Source organism: Carassius carassius, chromosome 50 (assembly GCF_963082965.1).
Source record: "Carassius carassius chromosome 50, fCarCar2.1, whole genome shotgun sequence".
NCBI lineage: Eukaryota > Metazoa > Chordata > Actinopteri > Cypriniformes > Cyprinidae > Carassius > Carassius carassius.
In genome coordinates this window covers 20,011,875-20,029,429 of record NC_081804.1, presented here as the reverse complement: position 1 = coordinate 20,029,429, position 17,555 = coordinate 20,011,875, and the positions used below count along the sequence as shown (strand labels likewise).

Sequence of the window (17,555 nt, the reverse complement as noted above, 5' to 3'; positions counted from 1 at the left end):
TAGAACCTTCCACAGTGCTGAACCCTACAGCCACACATATGGCTCGTGATGACCATCTAAAGGTGTACTGGCGGCATGCAGCTGGAGACTTTGACTACTATCATGTCTCCATCAAGCACAACAACATGTTCCACCAGAACAAGACAGTCCCCAAGACTCAGAACGAATGTGTGTTCAGTGGGCTGGTACCAGGCAGACTCTACACTGTGATTGTCAGCACATGGAGTGGGAAATATAAGTCTAGTGTCTCAACTCATGGAAGGACATGTGAGTATGTCTGTGCTGGTTTACTTTGATAGCTCTGTAGTTAATTTTACTGTAGTTTTGTAGCTGCTACATTTGTATAGCTTGTTGATTTAGTTTGCTGCTGTTGTATAGCTTTATAGTTTAATGTCAAGTCAATTCACCTTTATTTATATAGCGCTTTAAACAAAAAAGATTGTGTCAAAGCAACTGAACAACATTCATTAGGAAAACAGTGTGTCAATTATGCAAAATGACAGTTAAAGGCAGTTCATCATTGAATTCAGTGATGTCATCATTCAGCTCAGTTCAGTTTAAATAGTGTCTGTGCATTTATTTGCAATCAAGTCAATGATATCGCTGTAGATGAAGGGTCCCCAACTAAGCAAGCCAGAGGCGACAGCGGCAAGGAACCGAAACTCCATCGGTGACAGAATGGAGAAAAAAACCTTGGGAGAAACCAGGCTCAGTTGGGGGGCCAGTTCTCCTCTGACCAGACGAAACCAGTAGTTCAATTCCAGGCTGCAGCAAAGTCAGATTGTGCAGAAGAATCATCTGTTTCCTGTGGTCTTGTCCTGGTGCTCCTCTGAGACAAGGTCTTTACAGGGGATCTGTATCTGGGGCTCTAGTTGTCCTGGTCTCCGCTGTCTTTCAGGGATGTAGAGGTCCTTTCTAGGTGCTGATCCAGCATCTGGTCTGGATACGTACTGGATCCGGGTGACTGCAGTGACCCTCTGATCTACTTCTGTTGCCCTGTAGTTCAGATTTTTGTTGTGCTGTGACTTAATTTGCTGTAGTTCTTTCACTCTTCTTGTTCTGTATGTCTTAGTTTTCGGTTGTTTTATAGTTTGCCACAGTTGTGTAAGTCTGTAGATTTCTTTACTATAATTTTTTGCACTGTATTGTAATTTACCATGGTTCTGTAGCTTTGTGTTGTAGTTTTCTGTAATTATGTAAACATGCAGGCTAGTTAACTGTAATTTTGTTGCTCAATAAACCAAACCATAGTATTTTTACTTTACTTTAATTCTGTATTTTGGTTTAGTTATTTGTTCTGTATAGTTTACAGTATGTTACTGTACGGTAGTTTAAATTTAGCTTATGTGGCTTTGTAGTTTAATGTAATTATATATTCATTAGTTCATTACTGTAGGTATGTAGGACTGTTTAGTTAACTGCAGTTATGTAGCTCTGTATGGTAGTTTACTTATTATTATTATTATGTTCTCCTCTCAGTGCCAGCAGGAGTATGGAACCTGACGCTAGCTGACAGTGGCACAGAGGATCTGCTGGTGACGTGGGTTTCTGCTCCCGGAGATGTGGATCATTATGAAGTTCAGCTGCTCTTTAATGACATGAAGGTGTTTCCACCGATCACATTAACCAGCAGCACCAACAGATACCTGCTCTCTTCACTCACCCCTGGAAGACTCTACAAAATTGTGGTGTCCACCTTTAGTGGACCAAACCTCAGTGTGCAGTTTATCAAAGGCAGAACAGGTACATCTCACTGCTGCATGTGGACATCTGAGAAATATGGTGGTTTTAAAAAGTTTTATTGTAGTTATCTTGCAACGTCTTAAAGGTTGTGCTATTTTTAATATATTTCAGTTCCCAGTAAAGTGAAGAACATTCATATCAGTAATGCCGGTCAGAGCAGCAGTCTTAGAGTGAATTGGACACCTGGACAGGGCGATGTGGACCGGTACGCTGTGTCACTGTCCCAGATGGGTGGTCAGGCAGAGGAGAAATCAGTCCCTAAACATGTGAATGAGATCATTTTCCAGGGTCTATTGCCAGGACAACAGTACATGATAACCATAACATCAATCAGTGGATCTCTGATCAATAACAGCACAGCAACAGGACGAACAGGTAAAGTAGCATTTACATTTAACTTATGTATGTGTGTTGTTTTTCCACTGTTTGCTTGTCATGTTGTTGCTAAGGCTTTATAAAAGCAATCATCAGGTCATGATGATGCATTGGTGATTTTATTTTTTAAGGCTTTAAAAACACATGCCTCACAACATCATGATAATCCAGTGTACTGCACATTTAGGACATATACTGTAGTATACTTCAATGACAGGAGGAGGCTGTTGTAATCTGAGAACTTTTACTGAATTCAATGCAGTGCAGAACAGAATATACATCTTCATGATGGCCCTCAGTGCACCTGCCCATCATTGGTCCTGTCCTTGTACTTCAAGGGGCCTGTGACAACAATGATGATTCCAGGAATCCAATTAGCATCCTCTCTTACAGTGCCAGGGCAATGGGCATTTTTCAGCACTCAGCTCCTGTTTTCCAGTTGATGAATTGGGTGTGATGGCTGTGACAGCAAGAAATGAGCAAGTCTGGTCAGCCACTCACCTTGAATGATGCGAGACAGGGCCTCCTTGGTTGTCTGTTTCACGTCTTCAGCTTACCCATTTGAGCTCGGTTGATAAGGTGCTGTAGTGACATGATGAATACCATTGCGGTCCGCAAGCTCTTGGAATTCTGTGGATGTGAAAGCAGCACCATTGTCTGAAACTATGGCATCGGGCAACCCATGTGTTGCAAAAACAGTCTCAGTGTGTTAATAACTGCCGTCAATGACATGGAATTCTATGGAATACTGTGGAATACTTGGCCTTGGAAAGGGCCAGCAAAGTTAATATGCAGCTGGGACGATTTTTTTTGTTGTCCACTCCCAAGGGTGTACTTTTCCCTTAGTTGATGCATGATGTGACATCTGAAAGGTTTTGCATGCTTTGACTGGTTTCTTTTTATCTCCTTTAATGTCCGGCCACCACACATAACTCATTGCCAGTCCCTTCATGTGTACGATGCCCGGATGTGAGTCAGGCAGCATAGCCAGTACTTCTCTCCGTGCTGAGCTAGGAACAACCACACGGCTTTCCCAAAGCACACAGTTCTTATGCACTTTGAGTTCATGGAGGCACAAAATGATTGGTCTGAACTGGTATGTCAGCCGGCCACCCATGTAGTAACCAGCTTAGTACATGTGACATGACATTGTCCTTAAGTGTAAGGTTAGAAATCCTTTCAGCATGAATAGGTGCATCTGGCACCATTTCCAGTAGCAATACTTCCAACGGTGGTGGCGTAACAGAGTCAGATGCAGGCAGACAGATGTAAGTGACTCAAGATGTCAGCATTGCCCATTGGTTTGCCAAGTCCGTAATACAGCTCTTAGTCACAAGCTCCAATTATCAAACTCCAATATAGCATCCGTGGTGAAAGGATGGCAGGCATTGGCTTGGAATTGTGCAAGAGTCCATGCAGGGAGTTGTGGTCCATAAAGTGGCAACCTGCTAGGTACTGGTGAAACTTTCTGACAGCGAAAACAACCAGCTTTGCTTCCTTATCAATCTGGGCATAATTCTGCTCAGTGGTGGTCATTGTTCTGAAGGTGAAGCAAATGGGCTTTTCCTGGCCATCACGCTCCATGTTAAACAATAAAGCCCATAGGACAAGGCATCGCAAACTACTGCCAGGGGTTCCTTTCATTGTAATGCATCCGTACTTTATCAGTCTGCAGCAACTGTTTCACCTGAACGTATGCTGTCTCATGCTTTGCTCCTCATTGCCAAGTAGAGGACTGGTCAAGGAGTTGATGCAGGGGCTCCAGAACAGTGGCTTTGTTAGGAAGAAAACAACTGAAAAAGTTAAGAAGCCTCAAAAATATCTGTAACTCTGTCTTATTCTATGGAAGCTAGGCCTTTTGGATAGTTTCCACTTTTTCACAGGTTGGTTTGATGCGAGCAGGGTGTTCATAAATCCTTGAAATATTGAAACGGCTGTTGACACTCCAAACTGCAATCGCAGAGCCCGGAAAAGACGAGAGTGTGTCTGCCTCCCGAACAATGTTAGGTAGGTTATTCCAGAGTTAAAGCGCCAAATAGGAAAAGGATCTGCCGCCCGCAGTTGATTTTGATATTCTAGGTATTATCAAATTGCCTGAGTTTTGAGAACGTATCGGACGTAGAGGATTATAATGTAAAAGGAGCTCATTCAAATACTGAGGTGCTAAACCATTCAGGGCTTTATAAGTTATAAGCAATATTTTAAAATCTATACGATGTTTGATAGGGAGCCAGTGCAGTGTTGACAGGACCGGGCTAATATGGTCATACTTCCTGGTTCTAGTAAGAACTCTTGCTGCTGCATTTTGGACTAGCTGTAGTTTGTTTACTAAGTGTACAGAACAACCACCCAATAAAGCATTACAGTAATCTAACCTTGAGGTCATAAGTGCATGGATTAACATTTCTGCATTTGACATTGAGAGCATAGGCCGTAATTTAGATATATTTTTGAGATGGAAAAATGCATTCCATTAGCTTTTCAAATTGATGTGTTTCCCCGGGCCGCGAAGAAATATAGAGCTGAGTATCAATATGTGGAAATCCTCACATATACCATTTTTCTCTAAGAAGGAATATAATTGTGAGGATACCACCTTTTCTAGTATCTTGGACAGAAAAGGGAGATTTGAGATTGGTCTATAATTAACTAGTTCTTTGGGGTCAAGTTGTGGTTTTTTGATGAGAGGCTTAATAACAGCCAGTTTGAAGGTTTTGGGGACATATCCTAATGACAATGAGGAATTAATAATAGTCAGAAGAGGATCTATGACTTCTGGAAGCACCTCTTTTAGGAGCTTAGATGGTATAGGGTCTAACATACATGTTGTTGGTTTAGATGATTTAACAAGTTTATACAATTCTTCCTCTCCTATGGTAGAGAATGAGTGGAACTGTTCCTCAGGGGGTCTATAGTGCACTGTCTGATGTGATACTGTAGCTGACGGCTGAATGGTTGCAATTTTATCTCTAATAGTATCGATTTTAGAAGTAAAGTAGTTCATAAAGTCATTACTGCTGTGGTGTTGGGAAAAGTCAACACTTGTTGAGGCTTTATTTTTCATTAATTTAGCCACTGTATTGAATAAATACCTGGGGTTGTTTGTTTTCTTCTTACATGTTTGTTTTCTTCTAAAAGATCAGAAAAGTAATCAGATCTAGCAGTCAACAACACGAAAGGCTGAAACATCCTTTAGTGTGACAGATAATGTCCACCAGTGTGGCACCCATGGTGCGATTTGTGAAAAAAACAGAGGGGGGGATGTTTTGAAACATTTTAATTTGTGACGTCATGCGCTAATTAGCATATTTATGTTGAAGTGCGTCGTATTGTATTGCCTCCCTATGCTCACATACTGCATTTAATTCAGCCATTTAATTTAATTCTAAATAAAACAGTTTTTATTACTATATTTTAATGTTGCTGTTGTCAGACAACGGAATGAATATTATAATGACTGAAACGTGGTCCATTAAGAGTATATAACCAGCTCTCAAACATTAATCTGCACTAATGAAATCAAATACACATACGATAAAGTCAGTGGTTGTGCTGTGACTGATGTCGTCTATACTTGCTTGTAAAATAGAGTTAGAAGCAACAGAGTATCTTTTTTTTAACTGAAAGTGCTGCTCTTCTCTGTGCTCGCTGAACATAGCAGATACAGAGAGAGAGGCTCGCACTGGGAAAGAAAGACCTCGCGCTCGTGCGGCAGCACCAGAGAGTCTCGGAGAAATAATGATTCTCCAAAAAGTTGCTAGATTTGTCGCTAGTCGCTTTTTAGGGGAAAAAAATCGCAAAATCTAGCGACAAAGTGTCCAAGTTGGCAACTCCACCGCCCAGCGGACCGGCTTCAACCATTTCGCAAGTGTTGATAGGCCATTACTCTTGAGGTGTAACCAATCAGATAGCGCCGTGGGCGGGACATTGAGCAAGTCTGCAGAGTGGTGAATACAGAGAGGCTGCGGGCAGAGCCAGCCAAAGTAGCGCATTTTAAAATAAATCCCACGCATCCCCCCCGGCAAATCGCACCCTGGTGACACATGTATGTCACTCCAAACTGATGAAAGAGCCAGCAGAAAACTGGTCAGAAAGGCGACTAAGAGGCCTAAAGCAACAGAAATTTATGACAAAGAGTGTTCATTGTGTGCATGTGACAACAATATCACAAATTCTCCACAAATTTGGCTTGTATGGGAAGGTTTCAAGAAAAAAGCTGCTCATCAAGAAAGGTCACATGCAGTCAGTTTGAGTTTTACCAAAACACACTTTGAAGATTATGAAGGAGATGAGAATAATAGTGAATTATTTGGCCTCAACACCTAATTATATATCTGACAGAAATCCAATACAGCTCAGCATCCAAATAACAGCTTTTCTCCAGTAAAACATGAAGGTGGTAATATACATGAATTGCATGAATCAGTGTGCAGGGCTATACAGGCAGTAATGTAGAAGCTGAGATTGTCTTACTATTGGGAGATGAGAGGGTCTGTCTTACTTACCAGAGTGATTAATGAGAATGCCGTGAGGTGAATCACACTTGTCGCAAAAGTCAGTGACTAAACTCTAAAAGTAGTTCAAGCCAAAAGTATTGTTTACTGTAAATACTGTAAGATTGTCCAATAGGCTGTCGATTCATTAAATGATACGCTGTTTCTTCTGCTTAGTGAAGTCTCTCCTACATTAACATCCATAAAAAATGGCGTATTTGGTCTCCTTTCCCACGTACTGCCACAGCGGAAGTAACTATTTTGGTTAAAGGTTGTAGGCTTGCCGTCTAGTTGCTTTGCTAGAAGCAGGCATTGGTCGTCTTCTGAGGTGCCAGTGTTTAGCCACATTATATCGTCATAGGGCGGCACATTCCACAACCATCCTATCCAATCCAATCCATATGTCAAAAGATCAATGGAATTTCTCAGTTCATGACTCCTTTAAGCCTAAATCTTTCTATTTCTAAATTCAGATCGATTAATATAATGTAGTCATCGGTTGCTCTATTACTCATTTCCTCTGCAGTACCCTCTTCTGTGACTGCTCTACTGGTGGACCAGCACAGCACGTCTAGTCTGCTGGTGTCATGGCAGCCGGGTCGAGGGGTGTATGACAGCTATCAACTGCAGCTGCTAGATGACAGAGGAACTCTGGTGTCTAATAGCTCTCAAACTGCAGAAGCCAGCCAGCATAACTTCAGACAGCTCACTCCAGGAAGAAAATATCGCATCATGATGCAAACCATCAGTGGAGGAATCAGCAGCAAAGATGTCATTACTGAGGGCAGAACCAGTGTGTAGATTGCCTTTTCTTCAGTTCTAACATGGGGTAATACAGCAGATGAATTGACCTGTTAAAGTGTTTGAAAATGTGTTTGTTTTAGGTCCAGCGACTGTTAATAACCTGTCCATCATAAGCAACTCAACCACAAGCCTGTCGTTCCACTGGGATCTGCCAGACGGGGAGTTTGATGGATTTGATGTTTTTCTGTATGCTAGAGATGAAAGCTTGCATGATCAGAAAACAGTAATGGTGAACAGGCAGGACTGTTCTTTCCAGAACCTTCAACCTGGGATGCTGTACAAGGTGGTTGTTCTGACCCGCAGTGGAGATCAGACCAATAACACATCCATCTGGGCCCGGACAGGTGAACAACATAAATTTGCCAGTACCCAAAATGTAGATTTTTGATTTTAGTTATGATACAGTTCAATGTCAGGCCCAGTTGCAGCAGTTTAACAGAAACACAATCATTATATTCATCCCAGTTTTACTGCTTTGGTCACATTTGTTCATGAAGGTAAAGTGAATAAATATTGCAGTACATGCCAAGACTTTAATCAATGCCTTTGTTGAATGTGTTTTTTGTAGTTCCTGCAGCTGTGACTTTCTTGCATGCTGACAGTAGAACAAGCTCTGAGAGTCTGTGGTTGAGCTGGAAACAGGCCGGGGGTGAAGTGAGCAGCTACACCCTCCTGATCTTCAATCCTGATGGGACTCAACATGCGGATCAGAGTTTGGGCCCGGAGAGCAGAAGTTACATGTTTGAAAGGCTGGTGCCTGGACGACTTTACAAGGCCATTGTCCTTACACACAGTGGAGATCTAACAAACATTGCAAATACTACTGGCAGGACAGGTAAGTGTGTCCTGTAAATCATACAAAATAATACGTGACAACATGAATCTGATGTGTTGAATAGATCTCAAAAGACCTTAAGATGAGTCACAGTTTCCTTTAATTTAACTTTAGAATCAGTACTTAATTGCAGTTCTGATTTTATTCATTGGACTGTTTCCCTTAATTTCTCTAATTTATCATAGACCCTATGCCGCCAGTCTCATTCTCCTTTGGAGAAATTACTAACACTTCACTGGAGATCACCTGGAGCAGTCCAGAAAACACTGATTATGATGACTTTGACCTTCAGTGGAGCCCCAGGGACCATCTGTCTGTGTTCAACCCCTACCACAGCCCTACATCTGGAAACTGTATTCTGAAAGGCATGTACCCTGGCCGTCAGTACAACATCAGCCTGCGTACAGTCAGCGGTGGTGGAACCAACAACCCTACCTACAGCTCTTCGGTCCACAGGAGCATCAGGACAAGTCAGTGGAGCACCAGACACACATGTATAAGAGTCAGTTTTTTATAATTTAACCAGCAAAGCCACACTAGAGAGACTGCTGGTCACCAGAACCATCTCAGTTTGGACAAGATCATAGTTTAGCAGTTTTACAGCAATCTGTCTGCCTATAGAGACATGTAAGACAAATGTCTGTTGCAGTGGTACTCAACTCTGGCCCTCTTGCACTTTCCTGCAAAGTTTAGCTTTAAATCTGATTAAACTCAACTGCTACTTTCTAGACAAGACCCTGAAGACCTAGAGGTGTGTTAGATTAGGGTCAGAGCTCAGCAAACTTTAAAGCAAAGTGGATTTCAAGGATCAGAGTTGAGAACGGCTGATCTATTGCACAGTAATAAACCATTCAAAAATAAAAACATGTGGCATTATCTGTAGGTAATAGGTATAGTACTAGTGCAATGTGTGTTTTTTCCTGTCTTTAGAGCCTGAGCGTGTCCAGAGTCTGCACTGCCGTCCTCAGAACGCTACAGCCATTTCCTGTTCCTGGAGTCCCCCCGAAGCTGACTTTGACTCATACACCATAGAGTGCTTGAGAAAGGACTCTCAGAGAATGGTGTACTCACAGCGCACAGTCAAAGAGAACACCATCTATCTGATCAAAGATCTGGAGCCTCATAAGCAGTACATTGTCTCTGTCAAAGTCATCTCTGACAGTATGACCAGTGAGGCAGTCATGGAAAATGTGGTCACAATGATAGACCGTGAGTTAGGGCTTTTTTGTGTTTGATATAAATCTTTATAACTTTCTGACGGTAACGTTTACTGAATAGTTCATGTCTTCTCAGGTCCACCTCTGCCCTCAATTCGCATCGATGAGAATACAGTTCAGGTTACCAAGTCAACCATATTCTTCCAGTTCAACTGCAGCTGGTTCAGTGATATCAACGGTGCTGTGAAATACTTCACCATCATCATAACTGAATCTGCTGGTTGGAAGACATTTTTTCCTCTTTTTTTTTATCTTATGCATATATGTCTAAGCCAGACCCTGTTGTCTCCTTACATGACCAAAATAATACAGTGATCCCTCTCTTTGGTTGGATTCAGACAGTGAAAACCAGCATCCATACCAGCATCATCCTCTTCCCTCATACCTGGACTACAGATCCAACAGCTCCGTCAAAGCTTATCAGACCAGTTACTTCCTCGGCCACTGCGAAGAGAGCCAAAACACAGTGCAGGAGTTTGAGATTTATCTGGGATCAGGCATGGAGAGACTTGGAGGAAGATGTGATCAGAAAACATCAATTGATGCCTCGCAACAGCAAGCGATCTACTGTGATGGCCAACTGAAACCCAAGACAGCATACAGGTGATGAATCTGATGCTACAGTCAGAAAATAGCGTGTGCGGTCTGTTGCTGATAGGTTGTTCTCACATGATCAATTTATCCAACACTTAACCAATGTATCAGGAGTCGATTCATGTGAGTTTAAAGAGTTAAACCTATCCTTAACCTCACATTTAGCCCTTGAACACATGATTCTAGGGTGCTCAGATCCGCATTCATGCCATTATTAACAAACATGTGTAGGTTAAATGCCTTGAACAATGCAACCTTTGTACTTATATTTGAGCTTGCAGTAAGGTAATTTGGTGATCTTTTTAACTGTTTGTCTTATGATTTTCAGACTCAGTATTCGAGCGTTTACAAAACTTTTTGATGAGAAAGATGAGGAGTTTATCTCTCCGCTCTATACTGATACATACCTGTCCAAGCCCATCACGACTGACGCAGGTATTACACGTGGCTTGACCATATCATATGCAGATTGGTAAGGTGTGCTTGTTTATTCTTCATATTTGTGTGCGTTCAGAGCCATTGAGTGGGGTCATCGAAGGGGTCAGTGCTGGACTCTTCCTCATCGCCACCATGGTGGGACTAATTGTTCTGCTGATCTGCAGACGGAAAGTCCACAAAATGTGAGTACTGTTTTACATTTTGCACTTTACTATAGTCATCAAAAGTCAGTATTAAATCCATCAAATCTAAAACTCAAATACAACATCCTGGACATCGCAGACCCCTTGCACATGTGACTGATGATGAATTTGCATATAGGAAGTGTTAGTGATGCTGGGTTTGTGGCAAAGGGTTAACAATGAAGATTTATGAACGGGCTGTCATCATATCAGATCACTACACGATTATCTTGAACAAAATAATTTACAGTACCAATTTGAAAAAATCAATAATGCTATCAGTCAAATTCATCAACATTCAAAATGTATACTTGCCAATGAGTTACACTATAAACATCAGTGTAAGGAGGTGGATAGAGAGACAAAACAATACAGAAGTGTACAGAACTAACATCTAGCATCTGTCTTTTTTACATAATGCAAAAAAAAAAAAAAAAAAACTTTCTCTTTCATGTGTCATCTCCTTGGACTTGATTTTGTGTGACAGTAGTAGCTATACACTTTATCATCATCCTCTTTATTTATTTTATGACAGGTGGCAACCAGCGTTAAGTCAAATACCACCACTAAATGTTTTAGAGTTTTAAACAAATAGTTGCTGAAGCTGTATTATTTGCTATATTTTTGTATGCTTAGTATTGATACAGTATCAATATTGTGTTTTTTAAATATGTTTATTTACATCAATATCAGCACATTGCAACAGTTCCCTAGTCACGTGGCCAGGACTAAGAAGGCATTGCAACGGACGAACGCAGAGTAACAGTGCACAGTTATTTTATATATACAATATAAAACCCCTTCATATATGCGGCCAATCTTAGTAAAACAGTGGCGTTTGTGTGTCAAACCTTTCTGTAAATTTTCAGTGTAAAAACAACCTCCGTCCAGTGTACAGAGTGAAGTGGAAGCTAATCACATGAATAGCTTAGCTGAAGTTTTAAATGAACTGAAATCGCTTTGAGTAGAGATGTTGGATTATATTGACACCCATCTGACTGATACAGAAAATTAAATGGCTACGCAGGAAAGCAAAGTGTCAGATGTAAAACGTTATGTTTCTTCTCACATTCACGTATCAATGAGGCTGAAGGCTGCATTCACGAAACAGAAAAGACACTTGAAAAAACAGAAGCTTTTTTTTTCTTTCCTTCTTCATTTTATTCATATATTATAATATACTAAGATAGTAATTTATGGAGAAAACAAAACTAAAAGGTAGTCTTGATATCAAAATTACAAGTTGAAAAATTGGCCAAACTGAAACAAATATTGAATAGATATCTTAAATCACATTTGAAAATCACATTTGATTGCATCAGATATCCGTTGCTTGAGTAAAAGATGGCCAGCCTTAAGCTCTCAGCCTTTAGCTCTCATGCATGGGGCATAGTTATCCTCATCTGTAGATCATTGCCATTTCAAGTTACGAAAACTATTCAAGACCCATCTGGAAGACCCAATATTGGACAGATCCACCCAAATTTATACAACTTATAAACAAACTTCAAAAAACATGAATTGGTTATAAAAGGATTTAAGATTAATTTAAGTTTAGAGAATGCTGAACCCAAAAGAGAATATAAAAGAGAATATTTTTGTTAATCATATAAAACACATTTACAAATTGTTAACTTTATATTGTCTATGGAACTACTGTCTAATGTAAAAGAATGCTGGTACAATAGTTTAGTAACTAGTGATCATGCAGCAGTATCTATGGAGATTCATTCAGACCAATTTGAGCATTGTGCTAGATGGAATTTGCAAACATATTTGTTATAAGACCCAGCATTTATTACATTTGTGGAGAGTTGTATTGATAAATATTTCACACTAAATACAGATGAAACTATAGCCAGTATAATTGCAATCCGAAAGAACAATTAAAAACAAAGCAGAAAACTGGCAATTTAATTACAGACTATTAAGTCAAGCCAAGTCAAGTCACCTTTATTTATATAAAGCTTTAAACAAAATACATTGCGTCAAAGCAACTGAACAACATTCATTAGGAAAACAGTGTGTCAATAATGCAAAATGATAGTTAAAGGCATTTCATCATTGAAGTTAAACAGTGTCTGTGCATTTATTTTCAATCAAGTCAACGATATCGCTGTAGATGAAGTGACCCCAACTAAGCAAGCCAGAGGCGACAGCGGCAAGGAACCGAGAATCCATCGGTGACAGAATGGAAAAAAACCTTGGGAGAAACCAGGCTCAGTTGGGGGGCCAGTTCTCCTCTGACCAGACGAAACCAGCAGTTCAATTCCAGGCTGCAGCAAAGTCAGATTGTGCAGAAGAATCATCTGTTTCCTGTGGTCTTGTCCTGGTGCTCCTCTGAGACAAGGTCTTTACAGGGGATCTGTATCTGGGGCTCTAGTTGTCCTGGTCTCCGCTGTCTTTCAGGGATGTAGAGGTCCTTTCTAGGTGCTGATACACCATCTGGTCTGGATACGTACTGGATCCGGTTGACTGCAGTGACCCTCTGATCTGGATAAAGACTGGATCTGGTGGCTACGGTGACCTCGGAACAAGAGAGAAACAGACAAATATTAGCGTAGATGTCATTCTTCTAATGATGTAGCAAGTACTTAGGGTGTTATGGGAAGTGTTCCCGGTTCCGGTTTACCTAATTAATATAGCCTAAAAATCCTTTAACAGATTTGGATATTAAAAGCATATTAGTATGTTATGTGTAAGTCAGGTTAAAGAGATGGGTCTTTAATCTAGATTTAAACTGCAAGAGTGTGTCTGCCTCCCGAACAATGTTAGGTAGGTTATTCCAGAGTTTGGGCGCCAAATAGGAAAAGGATCTGCCGCCCGCAGTTGATTTTGATATTCTAGGTATTAACAAATTGCCTGAGTTTTGAGAACGTAGCAGACGTAGAGGATTATAATGTAACAGGAGCTCATTCAAATACTGAGGTGCTAAACCATTCAGGGCTTTATAAGTTATAAGCAATATTTTAAAATCTATACGATGTTTGATAGGGAGCCAGTGCAGTGTTGACAGGACCGGGCTAATATGGTCATACTTCCTGGTTCTAGTAAGAACTCTTGCTGCTGCATTTTGGACTAGCTGTAGTTTGTTTACTAAGCGTGCAGAACAACCACCCAATAAAGCATTACAATAATCTAACCTTGAGGTCATAAATGCATGGATTAACATTTCTGCATTTGACATTGAGAGCATAGGCCGTAATTTAGATATATTTTTGAGATGGAAAAATGCTGTTTTACAAATGCTAGAAACATGGCTTTCTAAGGAAGGATTGCGATCAAATAGCACACCTAGGTTCCTAACTGATGACGAAGAATTGACAGAGCAAGCATCAAGTCTTAGACAGTGTTCTAGGTTATTACAAGCAGAGTTTTTAGGTCCTATAATTAACCCTTCTGTTTTTTCAGAATTTAGCAGTAAGAAATTACTCGTCATCCAGTTTTTTATATCGACTATGCAATCCATTAGTTTTTCAAATTGGTGTGTTTCACCGGGCCATGAAGAAATATAGAGCTGAGTATCATTAGCATAACAGTGAAAGCTAACACCATGTTTCCTGATGATATCTCCCAAGAGTAACATATAAAGCGTGAAGAGTAGCGGCCCTAGTACTGAGCCTTGTGGTACTCCATACTGCACTTGTGATCGATATGATACATCTTCATTCACTGCTACGAACTGATGGCGGTCATATGAGTACGATTTAAACCATGCTAATGCACTTCCATTAATGCCAACAAAGTATTCAAGTCTATGCAAAAGAATGTTGTGGTTAATTGTGTCAAACGCAGCACTTAGATCCAATAAAACTAATAGAGAGATAAATAGCCATTTTTGAGATTTTTATCAAACACTATCCAATTTAGAATATAACGAAAATAGAAAAGTGTAGAAATTGTTTCTTGACCAGCTGCAATTTCGGACTATATCAGAAAATGAAAAATTAGCCAGAGATGTGCAAAAGTACACATATCCTTCACTTAAGTAGAAGTACAGATACTCATGTTTAAAAATACTCTGGTAAAAGTTGGAAGTACTGACTTTTTACACTTTTTTACTCAAGTTAAAGTATAGATGTATGGGCTCTGACATGTAATTAAGTAAAAAGTGGTCATTACTCCTACCTGTTTTAGTGTCACACAGGTAACGGGACCTCATGTCATACAATAGAACTTACATTTCAAATTTTGTTAATTAATGAGTGTATCCAGGCTGAACAACCACTATATAGAACAGGGCCGGACTGGGACAAAATTTCACTCATCCAGGCTGTCCCATACACACACAACAAAAAAACAAGACCCCAAATCAACCTTAAAATACACAAATCATGTAACTGTATAATGACATTTTTTATTGCATTAAAAAAAGGAATTATTTGTTATAAAGAACAAATAAACCAAATCTATGTCATATGTAGGTATTAGTACAGAACATGTTATAGCTCCTGAATGATGTTAGGTAGGTTATTCCAGAGTTTGGGAGCTAAGTAGGAAAACGATCTGCCGCCCACAGTGGATTTTTTTTTTTTTTTTGAGAGAGAGAGTTTTGAGAACACAGCGGACGTGTAGTAGGACTTTAGCACAATAATAGCTAATTCAAATACTGATGTGCCAAACAATACAGGGCTTTATAAGTAATAAGCATGATTTTAAAATCTATACAATGTTTTTGATAGGAAGCTTGTGCAGTGTTGACAGAACCGTTCTAATATGGTCATGCTTCCTGGTTCTAGTAAGAACTCTAGCTGCTCCATTTTGGACTAGCTGTAGTTTGTTTATTAAACATGCAGAACAACCACACAATAAAGCATTACAATAATCGGTAACACTTTCTATGAAGACAGTGTTTATAATACGTTATAAGGGTATTCTTAAGGCATTATAATGAATGCATAATGCATTATAAAAAAAAACTTATAATATGTTATATCAACTCATGAATAATCATAACAACAATTATAATACATCATAATACTTACGTATATGCGGTTATAAGTTTAAGAGTATGATTATTTATAACACACAATGAACACCATATTAAATCTACTTTATTTTCAGTATAATGGACTGTATCATATCTTGGCACTGTTTAAGATCTGCACAGAATCTTACTACAGCTTGTGAGTGGTTAGATGTTGAGTGTTATTAGAGTGTTTCCTGTGGAGCTAATGTTAATTAATTGATGTGAGCTTAATTATCCAACTGAAAATGCATTGTTTTATATGGTTACATTTTATTTTGATGGTCCCCTTAATCAATCGACTATAAGCGACTTTGCAACTACATGCCAACTAACTCTCATTACAGTATTAGTATGCTCAAAAATGGTAGAATCTAGTATGGTAGAATAAGCTGGTGTACTTCCAAAGACACTTAAAGTATGTCAGTTTATCTGTTGGTTGACCATCAAATAAAGTGTTAGCATACATTTACAGTAGCAGACTAATACTCAAATGACCGCTACTTGATATACAGTATAGTTGCAGAGTTACTTATCAACCGCTGTCTAAAGGGTACCATCAAAATAATTAATCTGATATTACAATAAAAATAGTTCAAAGAAAATGTGTCATTACCATACAATCTATGGTCATTACACAATTATCTGATCTGTTATGTGATCTTATGGCTATTTGAGAGAGAGAGAAAAAAAATGTGGTTATTATTATTATTATTATTTATAAGTGTTCTTTGTTCGCTTTAAGTAAAGTAGCATCAGAAAAATGGCAAGATATGAGACTTATAATACATTATAAATATGAAAAATATAATTAATTGTAAAAGTGGATGCAACATGTTCATTGTGTTATAAATAATCATACTCTTAAAAGCTATAACCACAAATAAGTAAATATTATAATATATTACAACTGTTCTTATGAATATTAATGAGATGATAAAACATATTATAAGTTTTATTATGATGCATTATGCATTCATTATAATGCTTTAAGAATACCCTTATAATGTGTTATAAATACAGGCTGCATAGAAAGTGTGTGAAAGTGAAATATAGAGCTGCTGTGTATCATCAGCATATAACAGTGAAAGCTAACACTGTGCTTCCTGATGATATCTCCCAAGGTACTGTAAAAGTAACATGTAAAGCATGAAAAGTAACAGCCCTAGTACTGAGCCTTGAGGTACTCCATACAGCACTTGATCGATATTATACCTCTTCATTCAATGCAGCAACTTGATGGTGGTCAGGTAAGTATGATTTGAACCATGCTAATGCATTTCCATTAATGCCAGCAAAGTTTTCTAGTCTATTCAAGGGAATGATGGTCAATAGTGTCGAACCCAGCACTAAGATCCAATAGCACTAATAGAGAGATACAACCATGATCAGATGATAAGAACAGATCATTTGTCCAGATGTGCATGGGTCCTTTGTAATATGTAAATGGGTGCATCATCTACACCAATATAAGTTTGATATGCAAACTGTAGAGGATCCATGTAAGTTGACACACTACCCTTGATGTAAGATATAAGCGTAGTCAGTAGGGTAGAGACTTCTTGGGAACAGAGACCAGGGAAGATGTTTTCCACAGTCCAGAGACCTTCTGTAAGTGCAGGCTCAGATTAAACAGGTATGTGATGATACCACACAACTGTGCAGAGCAGGTATTCAACAGTCTGGGGCTAATACTGTTCAGCCCCATTGCTTTCCCCAGATTCAGTCAGTCCAGTTCCCTCTTGACCTGAGATGGTTGAAGAATTAAGGGCGGATGGGTAAAATGGTCAGAAAGGCAAAAAGGTGCAAAGTGCATGTGGGTTAAAAACAGAATGGACACCAGAAAACGTTTCAGCGCATTGCTATCTTCAGTGCTCATTTAGCAAACAATATTCACCCTTTTTAAGC

The 17,555-nt window shown here is 39.4% G+C and overlaps 1 protein-coding gene across 1 annotated transcript in view; it reads left to right on the top strand.

Moving 5' to 3' along the window:
* Window positions 1-17,555, top strand: part of LOC132133776 (receptor-type tyrosine-protein phosphatase beta-like) — a 50,139-nt gene that overhangs the window by 26,322 nt on the left and 6,262 nt on the right. Inside the window, exons 11-22 of the mRNA XM_059546731.1 lie at window positions 4-267; window positions 1,480-1,743; window positions 1,855-2,118; window positions 7,138-7,404; window positions 7,496-7,759; window positions 7,984-8,250; window positions 8,436-8,720; window positions 9,181-9,459; window positions 9,544-9,687; window positions 9,806-10,070; window positions 10,390-10,496; window positions 10,576-10,681. Of these exons, the coding sequence (XP_059402714.1) occupies window positions 4-267; window positions 1,480-1,743; window positions 1,855-2,118; window positions 7,138-7,404; window positions 7,496-7,759; window positions 7,984-8,250; window positions 8,436-8,720; window positions 9,181-9,459; window positions 9,544-9,687; window positions 9,806-10,070; window positions 10,390-10,496; window positions 10,576-10,681 (2,776 nt within the window). The remainder of the gene's footprint in view (window positions 1-3; window positions 268-1,479; window positions 1,744-1,854; window positions 2,119-7,137; window positions 7,405-7,495; window positions 7,760-7,983; window positions 8,251-8,435; window positions 8,721-9,180; window positions 9,460-9,543; window positions 9,688-9,805; window positions 10,071-10,389; window positions 10,497-10,575; window positions 10,682-17,555) is intronic.